Below are 25,037 nucleotides of genomic sequence, written 5' to 3'. Positions count from 1 at the left end.
GTTGTGATGACACTGAAGCAGGGAACGCTACGGTGGGATAATTACTTGGCTCCCTCACAGCTGAGTTTCACAGATGCATTATTAACGGCGCATTCCTTGCCATAACGAGCACCGACTGTAGGTGGGATTCGCAAACCCCGGCATCCGCCATTAGCGGGTTGGCGCAAACACAAATGAGTGTTTTCACAAAAGCATGCAAAGGTTGTGAAATTCCAATGAATTCTTTCACCGGGAAGGGAAGGGAAAGGGGGGAGGAACGAAGAGGAGTGCAAGCTTCCATGACCGGGTATGTCACCTCCCAGGGCACCCTGTGCTCTGAGTGAGGCACCCTGGGAAATTATAGAATCAGAATGCATTGATTTCTCTCTCCTTCTCTCTCCAGCAAAAAGAGGCAGCAGCCCTGATGAAGAATTAAGGAGGAAATGTAATAACCTAATTCTTCTCCAATCTTCCTCACTCCCTAGCCTCCCGCCCCGCGTGCACTTACGGCGCCTGCCCACCTCAATCCCTTTCCTTGTTTTGTCAAACAATTATGAGGCTTAGCAGTGTAAGTGGGTGAGACACCCACCAAGTTCGAAGGGAGCCGCTTGCCCTCTTGCACCAGGAGTCACATTGGCCCACATTCCGCCTGGATGTCATTGGCTTTGGCGATACGGCATTACTGGGCAATTGCTGCTTTATGGCATCGCGGCTCTTCGTGACATTCATCTGTTCCCTCCCCCGCCTTCCCCTTTAAACATTTTCCCCTTAGATGCAGAGTCCTAACAGGTTTTCTCAATAGAATACTGCATACGCTATATGAAGCTATTAATAATTCTTCCTCAAACCACACTGTATGTGGCTGAGAAGGGGGGAATAAACTCAAGAGACTAAAAGGAGGAATTCTCAAACACATTACAGGGAGAGAGGGGGAAAATAACATTAATGCCTTCCACTCGCATGAATCCAGGCCAGGCTACAACAGCATAGTACACTTTCCTCCCACACCTCATGCCCAGCTAATACGAAGACCAATCAATTGCAAAACAATAATTCTTATGGTCAAGCCACTGCTCTCTTGCTGTTTTAAGAAATCTACTTGGAGCAAGGAAGGTGTGTAACCCTCAATCCTTTGCTGTTTTTGTCTTTATCCCCTCTGGAAACCCAGAGTTCAAGGTGACCTTTGCTGAGAGGTAGGTACACCTATTCTTTCTACATGCATTCTGAATCTTCAGCCTCCCAATAATTAACGCCAGAGCTTAATGAAGTCCAGCTGCTGTCATGGCACAGGAGAAGCCCACCCTCATTTTATTTTCCAAATACATATTTGGGCTACTCTAATTACAGCCTTTTTCTTTTTCCAAACCACCAAATTGAGATACTCTTGGCCTGGATCTCAAAACATGAGTGTTGCCAAATGAAGACAAAAAAGATCAGAAATTAAATTAAACTTTGAAGGGACAGTTTGAAATTGGCAAGAGCTGGAGAAAAAGGACTAGATTGACTTACAATGCTGGGAAACATAATGGCATCCAGCACTACCAAGTGAAAAGGAACTTGTACACTTTATCACTTTTGATCAGTGTTCTGATAACCTGCAATGCTTGTATTGTGTCAACAGGTGCCACTATAATGTAGCATGTGACAAGCCATTATACAGTGGTACCTCGGGTTAAGTACTTAATTCATTCCGGAGGTCTGTACTTAACCTGAAACTGTTCTTAACCCGAAGCACCACTTTAGCTAATGGGGCCTCCTGCTGCCACCGCGCCACCAGAGCACGATTTCTGTTCTTATTCTGAAGCAAAGTTCTTAACCTGAAGCACTATTTTTGGGTTAGCGGAGTCTGTAACCTGAAGCGTATGTAACCTGAAGCATATGTCACCCGAGGTACCACTGTAATTATTAGTCCCAGTAAAAGACATCTGCAAATATCTGCTTCTTCCATACTATGTCAGTGATAAAGTAGGAGGATGACTCCAGTTCTGTGAACAGAGAAAAACCAACCAGAGGAAGAGTTCAAAGTGAGTGAGGGGCACGGCTTCATTTTCTCACTCTTGCCACCTCTTGCAGTTCAAAGAGGGCAAGTGAAGAGGTATCTATAACAAGCAGAGGCTCCAGAGTAGACCTGCCCCCCATTTCTGTGGTGCATACCTCACAGGGTGCCTGATGATGCCAAACCACTAGCACCAGCCTCAACAGTGACTCCTACTTCTCAGGGAACTATTGTTAGGAGGCAGCGGGGAGGAAGTGGAAGAGAATAAATCTGACAAAATTCCCAGCACACTCACCATTGCAGTATTCCCAGGATTCTTTGGGGATTGGCATTTAACTAGAACAGAACTCTCTGAACTGTACACATACTCCTTACATGGGCTTGGGCAACTCTCTCCCCCTCTCCTCTGACAGCTAAGTAGACATGATATCAAAGATCCAAAATGCCTGCAGCTGGGACCAAGGCAAGTGAAGGCTCAGTTTTTAAAAACAGGCTAAACTTCCCACCCTCACCACAGGCCTAATAGTCCCCCTGCCAAGAGCTATTTTTAAATTTTTAAATCAACAATAACTAAGATCTTATTTACCTATCTTCTCCTTTGGCCCTCTGACAGTTACCTGGTCCGCCTCCCAGGACTGCAGTTAAGTTAAAATGAAAGAAGGTCAATAAAGCAATTTGAGCTTTTATAAGGGTTCTAGACACAATATCTATTTAGCATATCAAAAGGAAATAACACTCTGATCTTATCTTCCTTAGTACCTATTTGTTCCTGGTCCAAACTGAGTTTCTAAACCAAGAAACCGAAGCTGGCTAAAATCTGGATTACTTAATCCTACCCAATTTTTCATTTTACTCTTGGTAGCTTTTACACAAAGCACAAAACTTCATTGACTCTGAGTAACAGTTGGCCTCCCGTGAGAAAATGCTGGACCATACCCTGAAGGGAAAGCTACTGGCACCTCAATAGGATTTATTTTCGATTGCAGATTGATTATCTGCACAAAAGATAACAGGCCTGAGTTCTCCTTCATTTAAGCTGCCTCTATAATGAAGGGCAGAGCTCAGTCCTCCCCCCCCCCCTTCTTCTTTTTAGTTACTGCTGCGGATAATGATTTCTAATGTGATAAAAGGCCCTTAAAGAGGCATCATGGAAGGAAGCAGGCTAATTTACTTTCCTAGGAACCAATTTACACGTAGGAACCACATATTAATATGCATCAGGAATCCCAGCCTCCCACCAACTAGAGGTTAAACTTCACCCACTAACCAACATGGCAACAGTTATTGCAAGTCCAGTTCTACTATGGTTGGACGTAGTAAGTGATGGGGGGAAGTACCTCCCCCCTCCCCCTGATTAGGTGTAGATATCTGTAATCTTGAAAACACATGATAGCATCAGTTCTGCCAATTCAGAAATCCTACCCTCTGTGCCCTATGCACTGTTTCCCTGGGGTTTGAAATCTATGCAATGGCTGTGCTTGCTCACCACAATCGTCCCTTTAAAGAGATGTGAGACACAAAGCAAGTCATGTTGAGGTTAAAATACTTTGGTCTGGTGGAGCCCTTATTTGAGCTTTGGATGCTAACGGTCAAATGAGACATGGCGTTAATTTTTATGTGCATTTAATTTAGCATGGGAAAAAGCCCATCCATGTTAAACAGAAAAGGCATCAGCTGGGCAGTGGTGTGTGGTGTGATCATATGGTCAGGATCATAGCAGATGTGGAGGGGGAATTTAACTCTTTCACCCTCTGTTGTGATCCTGATTATAATTGCTCTTCCATAGCTACTATTTATAGTAGCTCACAACTGCAGAGAGGAAAGAAAAATTACATTCCCCCATAACACAACTTGTAATGTCAATGATTATTGTCCCCCCTCCATTGGATTATATTTGCATTTTTAAAAAAAAGCCATGTGGATTAAATGCAAAGGTGCATTTAACATAAATCTGGATTGGCCCTAAACGAGGACAGCAGAGAGCTGGAGCTTAAACCTATGCCTGCTAGATTCACACTGCCTAAGGAATGGGCTACCTGTTGTTTCCAATACAGTGGTACCTCGCAAGACGAATGCCTCGCAAGACGAAAAACGCGCAAAGACGAAAGAGTTTTCTGTTTTTTGAGTCATTCCGCAAGACGAATTTCCCTATGGGCTTGCTTCGCAAGACGAAACGTCTTGCGAGTTCTTGCGAGTTTGTTTCCTTTTTCTTAAAGCCGCTAAGCCGTTAATAGCCGCTAAGCTGTTAATAGCCGCTAAGCTGCTAATAGCCGTGCTTTGCAAGACGAAAAAACCGCAAGACGAAGAGACTCGTGAAACGGATTAATTTCGTCTTGCGAGGCACCACTGTACAATAAAAGTTGACAGAATGTGGATTCAGAATGGCAGCTATTTCCTCTTAACAGAGGGTGAGAAATACCAACATGTGCAAGAAGTCCACAAAGGGACTAGGGGCAGGAATCAGAACTGTGTCGCTGGCTGACACCTGCCTGAGCCCCAATTCATGTGATTTGTGCAAAACTGCGACAACTCAAAAAGCAACACTATTCCCAGCAAATTTGAGCCAGTCCTCAGTATGGAGGTGTCCTGTGCCTTCACCCACAAAGATCTGATTTCTAACTGTTCAAAGGAAAATGGGTCATCTGTCACTGTGACATCAGGTGCTTGACAGGTTGGACAACTTCCCATGGGGAAAGTGGGGGAGATAAAGATCTGGCTTGCTGGCCACTTCCAGTTCCCTGCCACTTTTTTTAAAGGGAAGCAGGATGTGCAGTTGTCTAATTCCTGGACCTGGGAACTGCCCACCCACAGTGTCTGTCTTATCAGAATTCAGCCTCAGCTTATTGACCCTCTTCTAACTGATCACTGCATCTAGGCTTCAGTTCAGGCTCTCCTGGCTCACATGACAAAGCTGGGAGATATCAGCTTTGGACAATTCATGTCAAGTATCCCAGTGACTTCTGTCAACAGCTTCATATAGATGACACGTAGCACCAGGAACAAGCTGGAACCCTACAGCACCCCACAACATAACAGACATTGAAGCCAGGTATAGTTTCCAACACTATTTTCTGGAAACAGCCCAGCATGTAGGTGGGGAACCACCATAATGCCATACCTCCACGTTAACCCCATATTCATGCCAACTCTCTAAAAAACTGTAACCTTTCAATTAATTATTAACCAAGGATTTCCATTTATTTGACCATCTTAAACTTTAATTTGATCAGAAATCATGTGAATTTATTCAACAGCGATTTTAATTTCTTGCTGCAGTTTAGACACTTACAGTAAGAAGCTTCCACTCATCTCTGCAAGCATGCCTAGTCTACCAGATTGAATGCATGCTCTTAAAACAAACATACATTCCTTTAGACTGGGGGAAGTGCGGTTCAGGACAGCCATGAAAAAGTATGTTGACAAAGTAGAAAATTCAGAAGCATCTGTTATCCATAATGAGGCTTTAAGCAGCACAGCTTTTAAGGGTTCCTTAGCTCCCCCTTTTGTTCACTTTTCGAGCCTGCACTAATCTCCTGTATGTTTTCAATTGTTTTGCACACATTGTATCAGAATAATGAAATAATATACAATAACACTGTTTAAAAAGGCTGACTACAACCATGGGGGGGGAAACCTACAAACTTTTCAAAAGCTATATAAATTTCAGTTTTAAAATGTGGCTTTCTTGAAAGGTTGTTTTAAAAAAAAACACTTGTCAAGAAATTGCATGAAAATCCGGGAACAGAAAGATGTCATTTGAATTTAATACCTCAAACCCTGAACTCCACAGATCAGATTTATTTCTGGTCAGAAAATCTGAGAAGTTCCATTTCATTTTAAAGGCTGGGGACGAAAATCAACTATGGATGTGGCTCAATGGCAGGGCATATGCTTTGCATGCAGGAAGTCCCAGATTCAATTCCCAGTACCTCCAGGTACAGCTTAGAAAGACTCCAAAAATCTGGACATGTGCAACTGGTCAGTGGAGACAACACTGAGCACTTACCTGGCAAGGTAGAAAGCAGCTTCATGTGAGATCTATAGTACAATAAGCCTGCAACTTACACACATTCAGCTTTACATATGTGGCCAAAGAAAAGTTAGAAACTAAAAAGGGACGGAAAAGGTGCATGGTTCCAAGGAAAATGACTTTGGCATGCCCACCCGCTACTGAAAACCGCCAAAGGGCTTTGACCATACACCATTTTGGTTTAGGTGCAATCCCTGGAACATAACCCCTGAGTAAGTTGCCGGCTGCCTGCAGTTCAAAGAAAATCCTCATTTGAGAAAATGCTATGTTTCTCAAAACACCTTTAAAAAATAATATATACATATGGTGGGGACACGGGTGGCGCTGTGGGTTAAACCACAGAGCCTAGGACTTGCCGATCAGAAGGTCAGCGGTTCGTATCCCCGTGACAGGGTGAGCTCCCGTTGCTCGGTCCCTGCTCCTGCCAACCTAGCAGTTCGAAAGCACAAAGTGCAAGTAGATACCTCCGGCGGGAAGGTAAACGCCATTTCCATTCACTGCTCTGGTTCGCCAGAAGTGGCTTAGTCATGCTGGCCACATGACCTGGAAGCTGTACGCCAGCTCCCTCGGCCAATAAAGCGAGATGAGCGCCACAACCTCAGAGTCGGCCACGACTGGACCTAATGGTCAGGGGTCCCTTTACCTTTACCTTTATACATATGGTAAAATGGAAAGCAAACATCGTGCTTGGGACATTTGAATATATGACCCATGTGAACTCTATACTTACCTTTTTACCTTACCCGCATTTCCTGGTTAAGTTTTAGGGCAAAATTGTTCTCTATGTTCATTATAACTGTAAGAACTAGAGATAACAAAGCTGGAAGTGTCTGGTGAATTTTATAGCTACATATTGTTTAAAACCAAAGCTGGGCAGAAATAAATATAAAGGGAATGAAGATAAGAGGGAAGAGTTGCCCACTGGCAAACACGGGGAGGAAAGAGTTCCCACTGGTAGTTAAGGACTGTTGGAAGGGGACCCTCAGAGTCCCATGCCAAGGATCACCTCCAATGCACAGCCAGTCCTAAAAGAAGTCAGTATTAGTCCTCGCCCCCCCTTACTGTAAAATGGGGAAGGGAGGCTTCAGGAGGCTCTCTCATCCCAGGACATTGAGTTTAAGGTGACATTTGGAACTGGGTGGCACTGTGGGTTAAACCACAGAGCCTAGGACTTGCCTAGGTTGGCGGTTCGGATCCCCACGACGGGGTGAGCTCCCGTTGCTTGGACCCTGCTCCTGCCAACCTAGCAGTTCGAAAGCATGTCCAAGTGCAAGTAGATAAATAAGTACCGCTCCAGAGGGAAGGTAAACTGCATTTCCGTGCACTGCTCTGGTTCGTCAGAAGCGGTTTAGTCATGCTGGCCACATGACCCGGAAGCTGTACGCCGGCTCCCTCGGCCAATAAAGCGAGATGAGTGCCGCAACCCCTGGACCTAATGGTCAGGGGTCCCTTTACCTTTACTTCCAAGTTCAGAGCTCAATCTCTTAGCTGCCGCAATGCTAGCTCAAGCTCCCCACAAACCTGGTTATATATTTTGATTGATTTAAATACTTACAAACCACGCTTCCATATAAATTATTACAGAAAAACAACAACATGGTATTACAATAAAAATGACAGACACATCAGTACGAGTTGGCTGGCAAAGAATTTCAAGTTTGAAAGGCCTGTCTGAATAATACAATTTTTCAGAACATTTCTCAAGAAAAACGAATTGGGGTAGTTCCTGCCGAACCTCTATCGGCAAGTTGCTCCATGGGGCAGAACTCTAAATGCTCAACTCCTCATAAAGGCCAGCCAAGCTCAGGGGCATGAGAGCCCCTAAAAAGTGTCCCATCAGAAGACCTCAATGATCGAGGTGGAGCATATTGATGGACTTCAACTCCCAGATAGCACAGCCAGTGGTGAAGGATGATGGGAACTGTAGTCCATTAAGATTTGGAGGGCCCCATCTGGGAAAGCCTGCACCAGGTTCACATATGCCTAAGATACACATAAACGGAGGAGAGAGAGAGAGAGAGAGAGAGAGAGAGAGAGAGAGAGAGAGAGAGGTCTTCTGCCTTTGCTGCCTAAGAAGCGAAAATACCAATTGACTTCCTTAAAATCTCAATAGTATTTTGTCAATATTTTTTATTACAGCAAAGCAAGTATAAATATTTTATTGTAAACCAAGGACCTAAAATAAACAGTTTAGTAAATAGATATTACATTACAAGGAGGGAAAGGGGAGGGGAAAAAAAACATCTGTGGAAAAATGTTTGCTATGTAATTATTCTTGCTAGTTTACATTCGCTCTCGACGTGCGTCTCTCTCTTTCTCTCTCTCTCTCGCTACACCGTCTCGCTTGTTCTAAATCTTCTTCCTTGTTGCTATTATTAAAATCTTTAAAAGGTGCCAAATCTTAAATGAGGAAAAAAAATGATTTGCTAGAAATTATTCATATCACAGTGAGCCTCTACTAAACCTGGCAGGGGTGCAATATTTTCGGCGAAATTAACATAAAATATACAACTGCAAATTATCCAGGAAATAGCTATGTTCTTTACAACACGCATTTACATTTGGGGGGAGGGGGGGAGGAGAAAGAAGTGTTCCACTTATCTGTCTAACACAAAGCTGAAAACTGTCTTTTCCAATGCCTGTTTTAAAGGGGAAAGTAATAGATTTCCATGGGGAGCACAGCCTTTAAAGATGATATAACAAAATATGTGGTTTGCAAAACTCGACCTTAGATAATTACTGGAGACCACAATCAACAGTGGACATTCTCCAGTGCTTGTTGCTCGCAAGTCCATTTTTAGATTTGTTTTTCCTCCCAGCAGGCAAAATGCATTTCCTCTCCTAGGCCTAAGCCTTTCCTGCACATACAAGGAGACCAAAGGAAGAAGAGTAATACCATGTAAAATGCAAATCTCGTCGTAAATATTTTATAAAATTGTTGCATACATCCCAAAAGCTATAGGTCTTAATTGAGAGGAGGCTATGTTTCCAGTCAATATATGGAAATGGAAAATGCTAATTCATGTTTTTCTACTTATGAAAAACCCTAGAGGACAGCAAAACCACAAATGCACTCAACTTTAATATTATAAATATAATTTGGCTCCCTCTTTATAATCCCCAGCGTCCTGGCTTTTATCTCCCAGTGGCTGCAGAGGAAGAATTTGCACAGGCGCTTTTACATCATCTGCACAGGAAGTCAACCTTCGAGCTCTGCCAGCTTGGCAGAGGAGCAAGAAACTGAGCTGAGGAACTTTGCAAACAGGAACTGAAGCAAGATATCCCTGCACCCTTGCGTAGGAAATAAATGATGGATGACACCAAGCCCTATCAGAGCAGTGCAATGGTGATAACAGCCCTCTGCCACCAAGAATTGCCAAACTTCAGCAGCCGCCGCCATTGCTGAGCTCTCCTGTCCTTCAAAAGCATCGTCCCTTCTTCCAGAACATTAGAGGGAGGCACCATCTCTCAGTGATGGATCACATCCTTTGCATGCAGAAGGTCTCAAGTTGAGGGGAAGAACTCCTATTTGAAACCCTGGAGAGACACTGCAAGTCAGTGTAGGCAAGAAGTGGCTAAAATGTAGCCCTCCGGATCTTGCAGGACTACAACACCCACCATCCCTAAACACCGGACTTGTTGGCCGGGGCTGATAGGAGCCAAAGTCCAACAAGATAGTCATCCTTGGTTTAAACCAATGCCATACACATTTTACAAACTGAAAAGCACCTCAAATTTAGAAAGCCAAACTAGATGCAAGAGTAAATGCATGCCTTTTGCTAAGAACTTCAGTCACATGCCCTCCCAACAATCTCTTCTCTATCATCATTCACCTAGTATGTTCTGTTTCTCCATGCCACCAGTATACCAATAGCTGTTAGTAGCAACAGGGAGAGGAAACATTGTGACACTGCAACACAACTAAGTTCTATTAACCATCATGGAAGGTCAGCAGAGAACTAGCAACTAGGGTGGCAATGACATATTTACCAAAGCAGTCTTCATGACAGAAGGAAGGGAGAAATGGAAAGGCGACTGATTTAGTTATTTTCTCTCCATAGTAATAATTATTCACGTAAAAAATATATTGACTGTTATTATATACTATATACATAAGCAAATACCACAAATCCATATTAAATTAAAGGGTTGCAGCCACTGTTAGTCAAAGTCAAAATAGACCCAATGAAAATAATATAAGTAACTAATTTAGGTCTGTTAATTTCAATGTTTCTACTTGGAGTGTAATTTGGCTGCATACAGCCCAAAGAGAATAATGCATGCAGTCTTTCCACTATGAATTTCCTCACAAACTGAATACCATATATTTGTTTTTCTAGTACACCTATAATAAAAATTCATAATTACTGCCATGTCCTAAATTCTTAAAAAACAAAAACAAAAAACTAATGCAACAAAGGAAATGAAATCCTTTTTTCCCCTTCTAAGCTGCAGAAATTTTGGCAACACATAATAAGTTGACACCATTTCCAAATCTGTTATTTCCAGGAATCCCTTTAAATTATTTGGAAGAGGTGTCATTACCCAAGTCCTAAAATCTGAATAGCAGCATTCCCCACCAATCCCCTTGACTTTCTAAAAGTAATTTATTTCCCAAAAGTATTTGACTAGCTACTGGTCTTCGGTTGCCTAGCATGATTGAAGAGGAGGCAATGCCAGGCGCTGGGTCATGGTGCAATGATTTCTTAGTAGGCAAAAGCAAGACCCAAGCACAATAACACTCTAAGACATGGGTAAGCAAACTAAGGCCTGGGGACTGGATCTGGCCCAATTGCCTTCTATATCCAGCCTGCAGATGGTCTGGGAATCAGTGTGATTTTACATGAGTAGAATGTGTGCTTTTATTTAAAATGCATCTCTGGGTTATTTGTGGGGCATAGGAATTCATTCATTTTTATTTTTATTTTCAAAATATAGTCTGGCCCTCCACAAGGTCTGAGGGACAGTGGACTGGCCCCCTGCTGAAAAAGTTTGCTGACCCCTGCTCTAAGAAGTATTGCTGCCTCCAACCGTGGAGGCATAGCACCACCATTGTGGCTAATAGCCTTGTAAACTTCCCATCAGTCATTGATCTGGCCATTTGCATCCCTGACAAATCAGTGTCAGCCAGAAGATTCTGTGTCTGCAGAGACCATCTTTGCAACTAGGCAGCATACTTGCCTTGTGGAGCAAGAAAGTTTGGTAGACCATGCCTGGAGATCAAGGGAAGAATCTGTATTTCCTCCAGGGTTAGGGGAGAGCAAACATGTAAAGAGGAAAAGCAGACTGCCAGATGGCAGTTTAGGGAGAGATGGGAGCTATAATCTGTTTAAGTCCATACATGTGATTAAAGTAAGAAATGGACAACAACTGCTTGCATTTGTCGTGTCCCAATGGAGAATCTACATTGAATAAAACAAGAGGGTCATATGTGTTCTCATCTATTTGACTCCTCACTGTTTGCACTACAATGTATGCACTACATCATTTGTATCTTGAAAAGTACAGCAGGGGTGTGGGGGTTGTTATAGGCATTTGGACACTCAAATGGAAATGTCTTCTAGTTGTATTTCTTTCTAAGAGAGACTGTGACTGTGATACATCTCCCAGTATACTGTTACGTCTTTCCCCCAGTGTGATCTTTTTGTATTTTTCATCATTCTAATTGCATTTCCCATTCATGCACCTGCTAAACAAGACAAATATTTAATCATTCCATCAACTCAAAGAACCCAATCTTTTTTAATCCACACACATGAAGAAAATTCAGATTTTCAAAGCTGTGGAGTCAAAAGACAAAACTTCTTACAGGGGTCAGAAAGCCACAGTGAGGAGCCTCCTAATCAGTGGAGAAGCAACCTGGGGGCGTGTAACCAGGGTACTTTCCTCTCTGTTTACAACAGAAGTGATGCTGTCATCTGATGATGATGATGTAAACATGAGAGGGGGCATTGGACAACAAATCTGGCCGGGCACATGAGCCCTTTGTTTGATAAGCTAGGCTCACAGTGACTGGAACAAGCATACCCAGTGAACTTCACAGCTGATCAGGAATGTGAACCCAGGTCCCTACAACCAAAGTCCCAGATCCTAACCAACACACCACCCTTGCCAGCACACTATTATATTAATCTTGGCTAATCCTAATCCACTGGACTCCTAATCCATTGGCTATGAGGGCTTTTATTATGACCTCCTGCACTTCAAAATGTACCAATACACCCCTGCACCTTGTTTGTACCCAATTAAGACCCAACCTGGACATTTACCAGTTTCATTTAAGCTGCCCTTTCATCAAGGAAGATGTTTTAATCGAGAAAGTAAGCAACTAATGCAGCAATTCACAGTTTCAGAGCTTCTCTAATGTAAATTAACCAATGTCTTCTAGGAACTGTCTAATAATGTGAAAAACAGAAGACATATTCATCCTACAAGCGGGGGAGGGGAGAGAGAGAGAGAGAGAGAGAGAGAGAGAGAGAGAGACTGTACAAACAATATCAACTCCACCCTGTGTCCAGGATGTTGCAGTGAGTTCTTCTGTTCGTATTACACAGTGAAAGGGAGATAAAGAATTGAAAGAAATTGAGGCTTTTCTTCTTCTTCCCAGGTGCAGATAACCATGAAAAACTGAGTGCTTGCTATAAAAGTAGCATAACTGTCTATGTTGCCTAAACTTTGGCAAGCCAAAGCACCTCCTGAGAGGGCAGTTGCTTCAAAGATTTGAGAAATGTTCATGTTGGTATTTCTAAGCACGAGGATTTCCAGTACCAGACCCTCTCCAGGGGCAAAAGAGTCAAAGCCTCCAACACCAGTGGGAGTTTTAGAGCCACTAAATATTTTAGTTAGATGGGGTGACATGTAAGATGTTTATTTAAAACCCCTGGCTTGCACTTAAAAACCCCTTTCCCCCGACCTAGGTTACTCTGCAGGTGCAGCAAGGTTTGCTTTTTGGGTGGGAGGGGGTTAAAACCAATGGTTTCCTAAGGGCTTTTGGCAGGAAAAGCTTGGCGCTCAAATACAGAACCCCTCTTTGCGCCATTTGAGACTAATAGCTCCAAGTGGACCCTAAGTTGAAACCTGGAAAATCTGCAAGAGTTACAGGCTGTGACAAGAGATATTAATGCCTCCCACATTGACTCAATAAATCAAAACAGATTTAGAGGAACTATTAAGGCTCATGACAAGAATCCACACTTCTCTTTAATAATTCCCTATTAACATATTTAACTGCTGGGCTGTATATTTTAAACATTTCTTACTTTTGGGTATATAAGTAATTAGTGGCTTTTAAAAGATGCATTAACACACTCACAGAGAGAGGGAAAAACAGATAGAAGCATTCAATTGATTTTTCAATATTCTAGTAGAAATCCACATTTGTTACATAACAACTCAGCAACATGGTATGGTGCAGTTGGGTATGTTTTGCTTTGGCTCTGCAATATGAATCAAACTTAAACCTGAAGTTATAGCTGTTCCAGGATGGGGAGGTGTGTGACTATTTATTATTTAAACGAGAGAAAATGCACAAAGGTCATGGACTTGCCTTGGATCTTAACTTCTCTTCTACTAACAGAATTAAATTTAGGTCATAAAAAGTGGCTCTCTCACATCCTCCCACTTCTCTTTGCACCCACACACCCTGCCCCTGAGGAGGGGTTGAGGGATCATTTGGAACAGCATGGCTATGGGTGCAGGAGGCTGCAACAAGAGGGGGCAGCAGAAACCATCCCCTTCTCCTTGTGCAAGTGTGGGCTTCCCATGGAAATCTGGTTGGCCCCTGTGAGAACAGAATGCTGGATGGGCCACTGGCCTGATCCAGTGTGGCTCTTCTTGTATTCTTAAATGCTCACATAAAGGTACCTTGGGTCCCAGAGCAATGTGTACTCGTGTGTGTGTGTGTGTGTGTGTGTGTATGTGAAACATGAATGGGTTTCTCCATGCCACCTCTTTATATCAGCCAAAGCGCACAGAGAGAAAGGATGTAGGTGTAGGTGTCTGTGTGTACAACACTTTCATCATGGAAGCTTTTCATTTTAGCATCTCCCATTTCAAAACATATAAAAACAGCACGCTATTCTTAAAGCTAACTGACAACGCTACACAAACTAAAATGTCCTGTTAACATATATTTAAGACTACAGATGCAGAGCGATCCAGAGCTGGTCATATCTGAATGCATGACTAGGTCCAACCCATAGCAGCAAAAGAGTTTTAGAGTCTTAGGATCTGTACCTCTGAAATGCCCTTTACCGTTTTAGGGTCCACTTAAAAAAAAAAAAAATCATTTCAAGATTATGGCGATGCTTGCTTTTGAAGGGAGAATGGTCTGAGGGCTCTTTTAAACATGAATACCATGTTACATCTCCTACCTGTAATAGCATTTTTCATAATCCTCCTCTCCAGTAATCCAGGAGCTGGAAAAGAATGCAAGGCCTCACCATTTGGGGCTGGGGCTGCACCTACAGGAGACAGGAGGCAGAGACACTCAACTCCTCCCCACAAGGCAAGGAGTTGTTCATGGGTGAATTAAAAAACAAAACCAAGAAAGGGTGCAGAGGAGGAGGCATGCGGAAGTGACTGGGTTAGGGGAGGAGGCCTATGAAAAACACCATTACTGGTTTCCTTGGGCTTCAGTCGTCATCCATTTCAGATATGGAAACAAAGACCCCAGAGCCCTCGCTATGGATGGTGGTGGAGAAACGTAACTGATAAATGCAGCATGCAGTAGCCTCTTACCTTCTCATTCTGGGTGTATTTTAAAGTTTCAGTCCATGATGTTTACAAGTTTATGACAGGCATTTTTAAACAAAAAACAAACTATACGTAGATATTTTCCAGGGGGATAGCTGTTTAAGTCTGTTACAGCGAGAGCAACATAGTATTGTGGCACCTTAAAGTCTAACAAATGTATTCTAGCATAAGCCTCCGTAGACTACTAGTGTTGTGCTAGCATCTGAGAAAGTGGATTCTAGCCTGCAAAACCATAAATGTGCTGTTTTTATATGCAGACAGCTTTTCTCCCACACTTCTGTTCAGAGCGCGTTTGTCTTTGGAACTGTTTATACACTCCAAGTATAGTGAATCTCTTGTTCAATGTAGAGCCTAACCACGGAGAAAGATTATAGTACAACCCTCAATAGGACTGCACCACTTCAGTACACAAGAACAACGTGCCGAGTAAAAATGGCAGTCCCATTTGAAATTAAGGAGATGGGACCCGCCACAACCACCAGCACACTCAGAGCACCTCAAAATATGGGTCCTGCCTGATTGAGTAGGTGTGGGAGCTGGCAGAGGCTGATGTGAACTGCTTTAGCCCCCTACCGCAGGGCAAGACCACTGTGGGAGGGACAACAACAAAAGGAAAATACAAGGGGAAAACCAGGGAGATAAACTTTTTAAAACTGTGTGTGTATGTGTGTGCGTGTGTGCGCGTGTGTGTGTGTGCATGCACGCACGCATGCACACACACACACACTCCTGGGAAAGAAGGAGGAGAATGTCAAGACAAAAAAACCCAGGGATATTAATAAACAGTATAGCAATCTCACCAGATAACACACTCCCAACCCCAATACTATGCCACACAAAACAAGGATAAAAAGAACAAGCCCACAGACTAAACTATTAAAGAAATTTGCTCCCAGAGAAGATAAAGAGCTGACCTATCTTACTGGAGGCTGGGAAGATCTGGAGGAGAGGAAGAGGAGGCAAGATACCTTGAAGTCCCTGCCTATCAAGTCCAAAAGTGGGCATCATCCTACTGACAGCGCAGTCATGTAAATCAAGGTGTCTGAATGCCCCTTCATGTAAAAAAAGCCTTTGGCTGTTGAAAAGCAGCAGCCCAGGGAGAAAGGTTTCTAGATTTCTACATGCAAGAGGGCTTGTTTTTGTTGTATATGTAGGGTCACATAAGAAAACATTCAGTTACCCAGGCTGCTGCACTTTGAAGCGATACTGTTTCAGGAGAGCTTTCTCTAACTAGCTATGCAGGTTGCCTCTGAGAAATCTGATGACCAGTGGTGCAAACTAGCATTGATTTTCATCTACTCTTCAGAAGGCCATGACCTTTGGGCTAAACTGGCATGTTTCCCTGCCCTACAAACAACTGTTTCTTCTTTAAATCACTTTGTTCGTTAAAACAGGTTTTGAAATTACTCGAAAGAGTAAATTGGATGGCAATTCTTGCCAACTCTCGATAGCGTTAGAAAGAATGAAGCAGCCTCCATGCATCAGGTCTTTATCAACTGTTCATGACTGAAAGTGGAAGGAGGGGCAAGTAAAATTGCCTAAGGAGAAAAGCTCCTTGATTGATCAGAAGCACTGGCCACCCTTGCCTGCAAACCGAGAGCAACATTCTACTTTAACTTGCACACAATGAGTTTGGCAGCAATAGAATAAAAAAAAAAATGCAGTAAAGACCATCTCTAGCAGGCAGCCTCATAGCTTAAAGGACCAGTTTAAAGTCTCCCCGAGGTTTGCAGTTCAATTTCTGTTGACCTTTAATTAAAGACGATACAGCAAATTGACACCAAGAGAATTAAAACTACAATATAAATTCGGGTCTATAACTAGCATCCAAACATTTTTTGTTTGCTGCTGAGTGCTCAGCCAAGTTGCAGGCTGAAAATCCTCTTGCTTTAGTATAATGGTTGTAACAGCAACATAAGAAATCTTTACTCATCCTCATCCTCAGAAAACGTCCAAATTTGGTTACGGCTGTTCTGTACCATTGACAGGGTGGGACAAGGGAAAAGGTGGAGGGAAGGACAGAGAAGATGGTCCTCAGTTATTAAGAATGGGTTTCCTTGTTTGCTCAGACTGGAGAGCAAGCGTGACCCAGAGGTTTTTATAGGGGACAGGGAATATCACCTGACGGGCTCTACCCTACTGGTGCAAGGAGACTTCCTTGGTGGGTGAGACTAATCTCTCTGTGGTACCCTCACTTGACCAGAGCTAAGCAGTGATTTATTGTAGAACTCCCCACCTGGCACCTCATTATTTGCCAGTTAAAGAGCAGTTGTAGACTTGTGGGCTACGGGGGCGCGGGGTACACATACAAGTCTACAGTGGTGCCTACAGTGGTTACATATGCTTCAGGTTACATACTCTTCAGGTTACAGACTCCGCTAACCCAGAAATAGTACCTTGGGTTAAGAACTTTGCTTCAAGATGAGAACAGAAATCGTGCTCCAGAGGCGCGGCAGCAGCAGGAGGCCCCATTAGCTAAAGTGGTGCTTCAGGTTAAGAACAGTTTCAGGTTAAGAATGGACCTCCGGAACAAATTAAGTACTTAACCCGAGGTACCACTGTATATGTATGTAAGAGAGAAATGTCCATTCTCACCCTACATTGTGGAATTACAAACATTCCAAACAGGGATCTACTATGTCATCTTTCTGAACACATAGAGTAGCCATCTCTCGAGCCAGAGACTGACAACCTGTGGCCCTGCAGATGTTCCTGAAGCACAGCTCTCATAACCTCTGCTCATTGAGCATGCTGACTGGGGCTGACAGAAGCTGAGCTCCAACAACAACCAGAGGGCCAAAGATTCCCCCCGTCTGCCTTACTGTAAGCAGAACTTCACAAATAAGACACAGCTGCTTTTCTCTGTGTTGAACAGAAAGTCTTGCTGGAAACTAGCAAAGGAGAAGTTGCAAGTTATTTTCCCCCTTGCAGGTTCCAGTGCAAATCCCGCATGATAAGAATCCGCCTCCCTTCCCAGCTGGTGAGTTGTGGGGCTTATGAAGAAACATATGATTTATAGTCACATAGCTTTGATAGTGATAACGAAACTTGCAGAAAACATCTCCCTCATCCTCCCCAGCAACCCATAATTTTCATAGTAAATAGTGGAAGTAAAAAAGAATAGGTTAACACATTCTTGGTTGTTGTTTTTTAAAAAGTAAGTAATAAGAGAAAACTCAGCAAACTTTAAGGGAAAGTCTCTGCTCTGCCATACTAGTTAGCAGATGTCGAAACATCCCACATTGATGGAGATATGTGCTTATGCTAACTTCAGACTCGTCACACTGAAGACTCAAACCTGATTACAGAAAAGGTGTTTCATCAGCCACTCCGCCTTCCCCCACCCCCTGCATTTATGTGCAAATATGAAACCACCAGGAAAATGTTTAAACAGGTGTAATCACAACTGCACATGAAAATTGGGTTGGAGGGCTGGAAGGAATCTTAACGTGGTTAGGAGGGAGCAGAAGCAATATGAAGCTGTGATCACGGCCGATTATGAATGTATCATGCAAAAGGAGAATGTTGTCATAGCAGCTATAAAAATGTCAGTGAAACTGAGCAGCCATTACCAAAGTAGTAAATGAAAGGGGATGGGGGGGGGATAAAATGCAAAAAGGAAAATGTGACTGAATATATTAAGGGAAATTATGTTTCACTCCCAGAGTAGATAAAGAAGCAAAGCAAAATAATATTTGCTCTGAACAAATATGCACAGATAACAACAGGAAAAGAACACACACAGTGTGACTGGGTGGTACAGTTAATATTTTAAACAATGAACTTTGTTCCAGAGTGGAACAATGGCAAGATGTGTACAGCTAGAAGTAAAGTCTGCATGCCTAACACCATGCGCACAGATTGCTCTGTCATACCCTCCCAACATTTCTCTGATGAAAATAGGGACGTCCCATTCCATAATGATAATTTTACTATTTATACCCCACACACCGTACTGGGTTGCCCCAGCTACTCTGGGCAGCTTCCAACACATATAAAAACATTAAACATTTTTTAAAAAACCTTCCCTATACAGAATTGCCTTCAGACGACTTGGGAGTTAGATAACTCCACACCCTCCAACATTTCTCCAATGAAAATAGGGACATCCAAAGGAAAAGTGGGACATTCCAGGATAAAATCAGAAACCAGGGTGGCTTCTCTAAATCAGGGACATCCCTGGAAAATAGGGACACTTGGAGGGTCTGCTGTGTCCTACACAAAGAGGTATCCCCATTCCTTTAATCAGAGAGGGCAGTTGTGTCTGTCTGTATCTTTCCATATACAGTAAATAGCTGCCTCTTTCAATTATGTTAAGGGGTGGGGAAGGTACGGGCCACATGAGCTGTATGCACTGTAGACTTGCTCGCCCATCCCTATTGACAGCCAATCTTAACAAAAGAACATAAGAAGAGGTCGCTGGATCAGGCCAATGGATCAGGCCATTTAGTCCAGCATCCTGTTCTCACAGTCGCCAAACCAATGTGTCTGGAGCCCAGTCAGAGATCCCCTGATGTCACATCCTGTTTGGTCCTTGGCCTTCAAGAAAGTGACCTTGCTAAGAATACACAGAAAGCCATATAGAAATTTAGCAGATCTCATTCTTCAGTACAAAGGGCATGAGAGCTGCATGGCTAAAAGATTTGGGTGGTGTTTTAAAGTTGTACAAAGGTTTTCCTTAGTGGCAAACCATTGTATATGCATTGTTATCACTGCCAATTAACATGTCAAACAGCTCAAGAAATATATGGTTTTCAAAATGAGAAATTTGAGTGAAATGTATTATTCGGTCAAACTTTTCCATTGATGATTTAAATTGCCTTGATTTGAAAACCAACCCACTCTAATCCCATTAAAGTTTACAGCCAGGACCCAAAATATATTAAAAAACCCCAAGGCTTGGGCACTTCCAGCAGGACTTTCACCATTTCCCCCACTCCCCTTTGACCATACCATATCAGAAAGTACCAATACTGTAATACATAATATTTTGTATAGCACTTTCAAGTGTTCAAAGGGTTTGGCATGCCTTATCCAACTGTAATACTATCAACAACCCTGTAAAATATTATTATCCCCCATATTGCAGATTGAGTGATTGAGAGACAATGGCTTGGCAAAGGACGCCTTGTGACTTCATGCTATAGGAAAGATTCAAAGATTCCTCCCACCTTCAAAAGTTTGCAATACAGCATGACATTAGAGAAACACAAGGTCAAAAATCCTTTTGCAAACATAATACCTGTTACACAACTCTTTGGATCTCAGTTAACATATTTAAACCTGTAGACTGCATGAACTACTAAAGTATGCTAACTGTGATGAGTCCCCCAAAACTGTACATTTAAAAGGAGCAACAATTTGAAATATGCATTAAAGAAAGAAAAAACACTGGAGAGAGATTCAGAGTTCTTAATGTGTCCATAATTAATTCACACATTCAGCTGTGGAGTCCAGAAAATATGTTCCTGCTGATCATTTGCATGTAATACTTCAAAAACAAATCTGTTACACTTTTTATTTTTATCTGCCTTAATGCCTTAAACGCTATTACAAAAGTTATTGCTTTCAAGCAGCAGCCTCAACTGCTACCACATACAACTATTAGACTAAAGAGTTCTTCAGACATTTGACACAATCAATGAATATCTCCAGGAAAATTAACTTATTTTAGCAAATGGCAGCTTCTAAAATTGCAAGAAGCTGAAGTAACCAGGAACAATGGAAGGATATTTAATAAACAGTCAAGAAACCAAGGATAATGTTCACCAGCCAACACTGACTAACTATCCCAATTTTAGGATCCATTCCAAAGCTACAATATTTCCATATGGAAGGAAATTCCTTGCTGGAAACAGTATATCGTATGAATCCTGCTCATGGCCAGTCATTTGCAAATAATTACACCTGCAGATTTTTTACTCTATAGGCTGGATTGGACTATCATATTTCAGCTGAATGAGTAAAAATATGAAAGAGCCTTGCTGGCATACATGCAGGCCCTTGGCTCCTCCCTGTGGAGCAGGACTGAACAAAGCAGGAACTCTTAAATTAACTACAGTTTCCCATTTCATCCAAACTGGGAAACTATGGTTAACAACTTCATAAAAGCCAGAATATGACACAAACTTCAAACCATATTCAATATATTGTCTTGTTTCAAACCATTAGCCAGTTTCCCAGAAATAAGTAACTATGGCTAACTTAAGAGTTTCTGCTTTCTTCACTTGTTCATATAAGGGGAGGAACAAAGAAGTTGTGGGTGCAGCCAAAAGACTCGTTCATACCTCAATATTAAACCAATATGTGACCTATAGGTACCCATTCTGGGACACTATAATTGCACATAGAGGGAAAACATGACATGCGATTGTCATATATGACTACCCCAGGATGCATCTTTCCTACACAGAAGCAACACCTGTGCACAAGTTTTGTAATGTGAGGCTTTCCTAAGAATTGCTCAGTATCTTCAGTTCTGAATAATGTTAACATTAAATGCTAAAAAAACCTTCCTCAGTTCAAAAATCCTACAAGCATATAAATTGAGGGCATAAATTGGTCCTTTATAAGTCCCTCATCTTGCATTCCCCTCAATTGTTCCTGGAGACTCAACATTGGAGAATGCAAAAAAGCTATGTAGATTCTGCGGTGCAAAGACAGAGTGGGGTGGACAGCTTGGTGAACTGTTTGCACCCTACGGGCTATTCACAATCCGCCCCAGGTGAATTCACAAGGCTTAAGAAGTTCTTACTTAACAGGCACCACATACATGTGTCCCTGAAGACTACTAACACGTAATGCATATGCATTCAATCTGAGGTAATACAGTAATACATTAATGCATTAATGCATAGGTTGTGTCAATTAGCATTTGGAAGGCAAACAGAAACTGAAATGCGCCACAACTTACTTCCTATTAAATGTGTTTAGGATTGGAATGTTAGCCCACTAAGGAAATGGTATGAATGGGCTTTAATTCAAGCATTTCTATTTAAATGGAATGTACCTTTGCAAACGATAACTGACAACACCAAAAGGACAAACTATTATATTATTATTATTATTATTATTATTATTATTATTATTAATCTAATTTCGGTGCAATTACTTCATGCTAACCACTGTTAGATTTTGGAAATGGCTTTTCCTGCTCAAAGAAAGCACACTCTATGCAACAGTTAACCTGCAGATTTAGCTATTCTTGCAGGAAGACTCCAGGGATTAAAATCTTTATAGACTTTGTGTGAAACTGCACCATCTTTATGGCCTGATGACTGTTGGGAAGCCCAACAGGACTACTACCAGACAGTCAAACAATTTATACCAAAATATTCAATCAGATTCATTTGGTTGGAGTCACTTAAGGATCGCAACTTGTGTGCATCAAGAAGACCAATATCAACCACCCTTACTCCAGCTGTTCCAGCTGTGAATGGCATCACTTACATAGCCAAAAGGACACTCACAACCCAGGCATTCCACATTCCGAGGAGCACCAAGGTTTGCAAAAGTGAAACAAATCTTCTCAACGACAACAACAAAAAAGGCTCCCTTAAGCACCTTCATGTGCATGACTATGGACAATGGGTTAGCTTCCCACGTCAGAAGAAGAAGAAGAAGAAGAGTTTGGATTTGATATCCCGCCTTTCACTCCCTTTAAGGAGTCTCAAAGTGGCTAACATTCTCCTTTCCCTTCCTCCCCCACAACTAACACTCTGTAAGGGGAGTGGGGCTGAGAGACTTCAAAGTGTGACTAGCCCAAGGTCACCCAGCAGCTGCATGTGGAGGAGCAGAGACGCGAACCCGGTTCCCCCAGATTACGAGACTACCGCTCTTAACCACTACACCACACTGGCCAAAACATTTATGTTCAGTTGCTCCCTCCACCACTGGCACGGAAGGTACTGTGTGTCATTAAGCGTCTGCTGTGATCCCTTCTGCAGTGTGGCTGTCCTCTACACCCCCTGCAGAGCCAGCTACTGAGCATGCCCATCCTTCGAGGGATCTAACAGACAGCACACATCAGAGGCAGCGGAAGGTGGTGGGAGGGAGGAATAAGTGGGTGGGGGGAAAGAGAAGGGGAGAGAGAGTACAAATATACTTTAAACATTACCAGGTCAGCACAGGAGGAGGCAAGTAGAACAGAGGCAGCCAGAACTGCTCAAAGTTTTTTGATATACTCCTGGGCAGACTCCCCAAAGTCTGAAAATGTTTCAAAGAGGAGAAGGGAGGGGATCCCTTTTCTCGACAAATTAAAACTAGCCTCCAATCAGCTAAGTTCTTTCAGGACTCTCCTGTTCTCTAGGTGGATTTTAAAAGGAGTGTGTGTGTGTGTGTGTGTGTGTGTGTGTGTGTGTGTGTGTGTTGCTCATCAACACTGAAAAGCTATGGTTCGAAGCATATTCCCCAACAGCCCTCTTCCATCCAGACTAAGAAGGGGTCTGTTCTTTCACTAGAAATGTTCCCAGAGGCCCCGGTATGAAAACAAAGCAACATGTTTCCCACATCTTTCCTCTAGGGATACAGCCAGTCTGTTCAGACTCTAGGGATGACACACAGGACCCAATATGCCACTGTGTTTGTATGCGCGAACGTGTATATTATAGATACACAGAGCAAAAAATGCAGAAGGGTAATTTTTCAAAAGGACATGTTGTGAGAGTTACTGAACATTCCTTGCATGCTATTTTGATAAATGTAGCCATATGACTGGGGAGCTGCGAGGGGGATGCTTTTCTGTAGGGAGACACCACATCCAGGCTCCCAAAACACTTGATTCTCATTAGGCTGAAGGGCTGTTTGGTCACAAGGAAGCAGAGCTTCCAGCGCAACACAGAAAGCTGCCTTTATGCCAGACAGGCATGCTCTGCCCATTGGTTTAGCCTAGCCTTGTCTGCTCCAGGGGTGAGCAATGTGGTGCATTCCAGATGTTGTGAACTACAGACCCTAGCCAGCATAGCCCAAAGTGTGGGATGATGTAAGTTGCAATCTGCAACATGCAGAGGGCACTAAGTTGCAGCAGCTCTCCAGGGACTTTCTTAACATGCGGACCCCTCTTAATTAGGGATGCCAGAAACTGAATCCAGGACCTTCTACATGCAAACTGTATGTTATTCTACACAGCTACGATCCTTCCAACTCAGGCTCCAGAATACTGGGCCCAGGCTATGGTACGTCTGCATTTCTTAATGACTTCAAATAAGTGGGGCTCCTCAACTGTTCAACCTAAGACAACAATGTGTATTCCCTAGCATCAAATCTGAATCTGTGCCACTTCAATCATATTCATGTTGGGCAAGGGAAGGGGCTCCCTCCTACCATGGGAGAGGGTGAGCTGGAGTCTCTGGATCAAAAGGGCAAAATGGGCATCATTAGTGATGAGTCTTTACAAGATGGAGGTCCAGTTTGAATAGACGGGCTGAGCACAGTGGGCCACAGCCAGCCCTTACTAACCGAAGGGCACTGCTAACAAGGGCCAATGGCAAAGCCACTGTTAGTTCTATATACCCTTCTTGCCTCCAACGTGACAATTTAGGTGGTAAACATGTTAGAAGATGGTGCCCATGGGTGGAAGTCAGAAAGGGAGCAGCCACAGGAGAAGGCTGTGGCCAGGCAGTTTGGGATACATGCAGAGCCAGTTTAACAAAGTAGCATCACATTGCTGCTTTACCGATTGAGCCCAACCACAGAGTATAATCTGCAAAATAATGTGTTCACTGCATATTTCTAGATCACGAACAGCCCCACCACCCTTTCGCAGTTTTAATTTAAAAATACATAGCCAGTTGTCTAAGAATACGTCTCTTTCATACAGATTTTACTAAAAGAGTGGGATGAGGAGGGGTGGGAAATAGAGAAGGATGGCGGGAAGGAGTTGAAATCACCATGGTCCAATTAGCAAAGCTCTCACCCTTCACACCTGCAAACAAGAGATTGCATTAACACCTGCCACAAAAGCAAACATTTTTAGATAACTTCATTTTAACCTCCCTGACACTGCCTGCAAGCTCCCTGCCTAGCGCTACCGTGGAAATTACGATGAGTGACAGTACCTATTTTTCTTCCAGGGAAAAAGAACGGTTTTCCTCTAATCTTCAGTGTCAGCGTTTCAAATCCTCCCTTCAACATTTGTGCATAATTCCCATTAATGATAATGGGCGCTCCATACGTGGAATAATACTTCCTTTAAATGCTAAATTGTTCAAGGGAAATCATTATGATTATCAGAGATGGATGTCGCACGCGAACACATAAAGAACACTGTAGGGCCCTTGA

General features: G+C 42.8%; 1 protein-coding gene across 3 annotated transcripts in view; it reads right to left on the bottom strand.

Moving 5' to 3' along the window:
- Positions 1 to 25,037, bottom strand: part of ZNF423 (zinc finger protein 423) — a 333,305-nt gene that overhangs the window by 94,093 nt on the left and 214,175 nt on the right. For 2 of the 3 annotated variants that reach the window (XM_082232860.1, XM_082232859.1), the window contains exon 6: positions 14,378 to 14,467. The exons of the other annotated variant lie outside the window; for it this stretch is intronic. In XM_082232860.1, coding sequence (XP_082088986.1) covers positions 14,378 to 14,467 — 90 coding nt within the window. The remainder of the gene's footprint in view (positions 1 to 14,377; positions 14,468 to 25,037) is intronic. 3 annotated transcript variants of the gene reach the window in all.

This window comes from Podarcis vaucheri (assembly GCF_965113315.1).
Source record: "Podarcis vaucheri genome assembly, chromosome: 7".
NCBI lineage: Eukaryota > Metazoa > Chordata > Lepidosauria > Squamata > Lacertidae > Podarcis > Podarcis vaucheri.
This window is presented reverse-complemented; position numbering and strand designations above follow the sequence as displayed.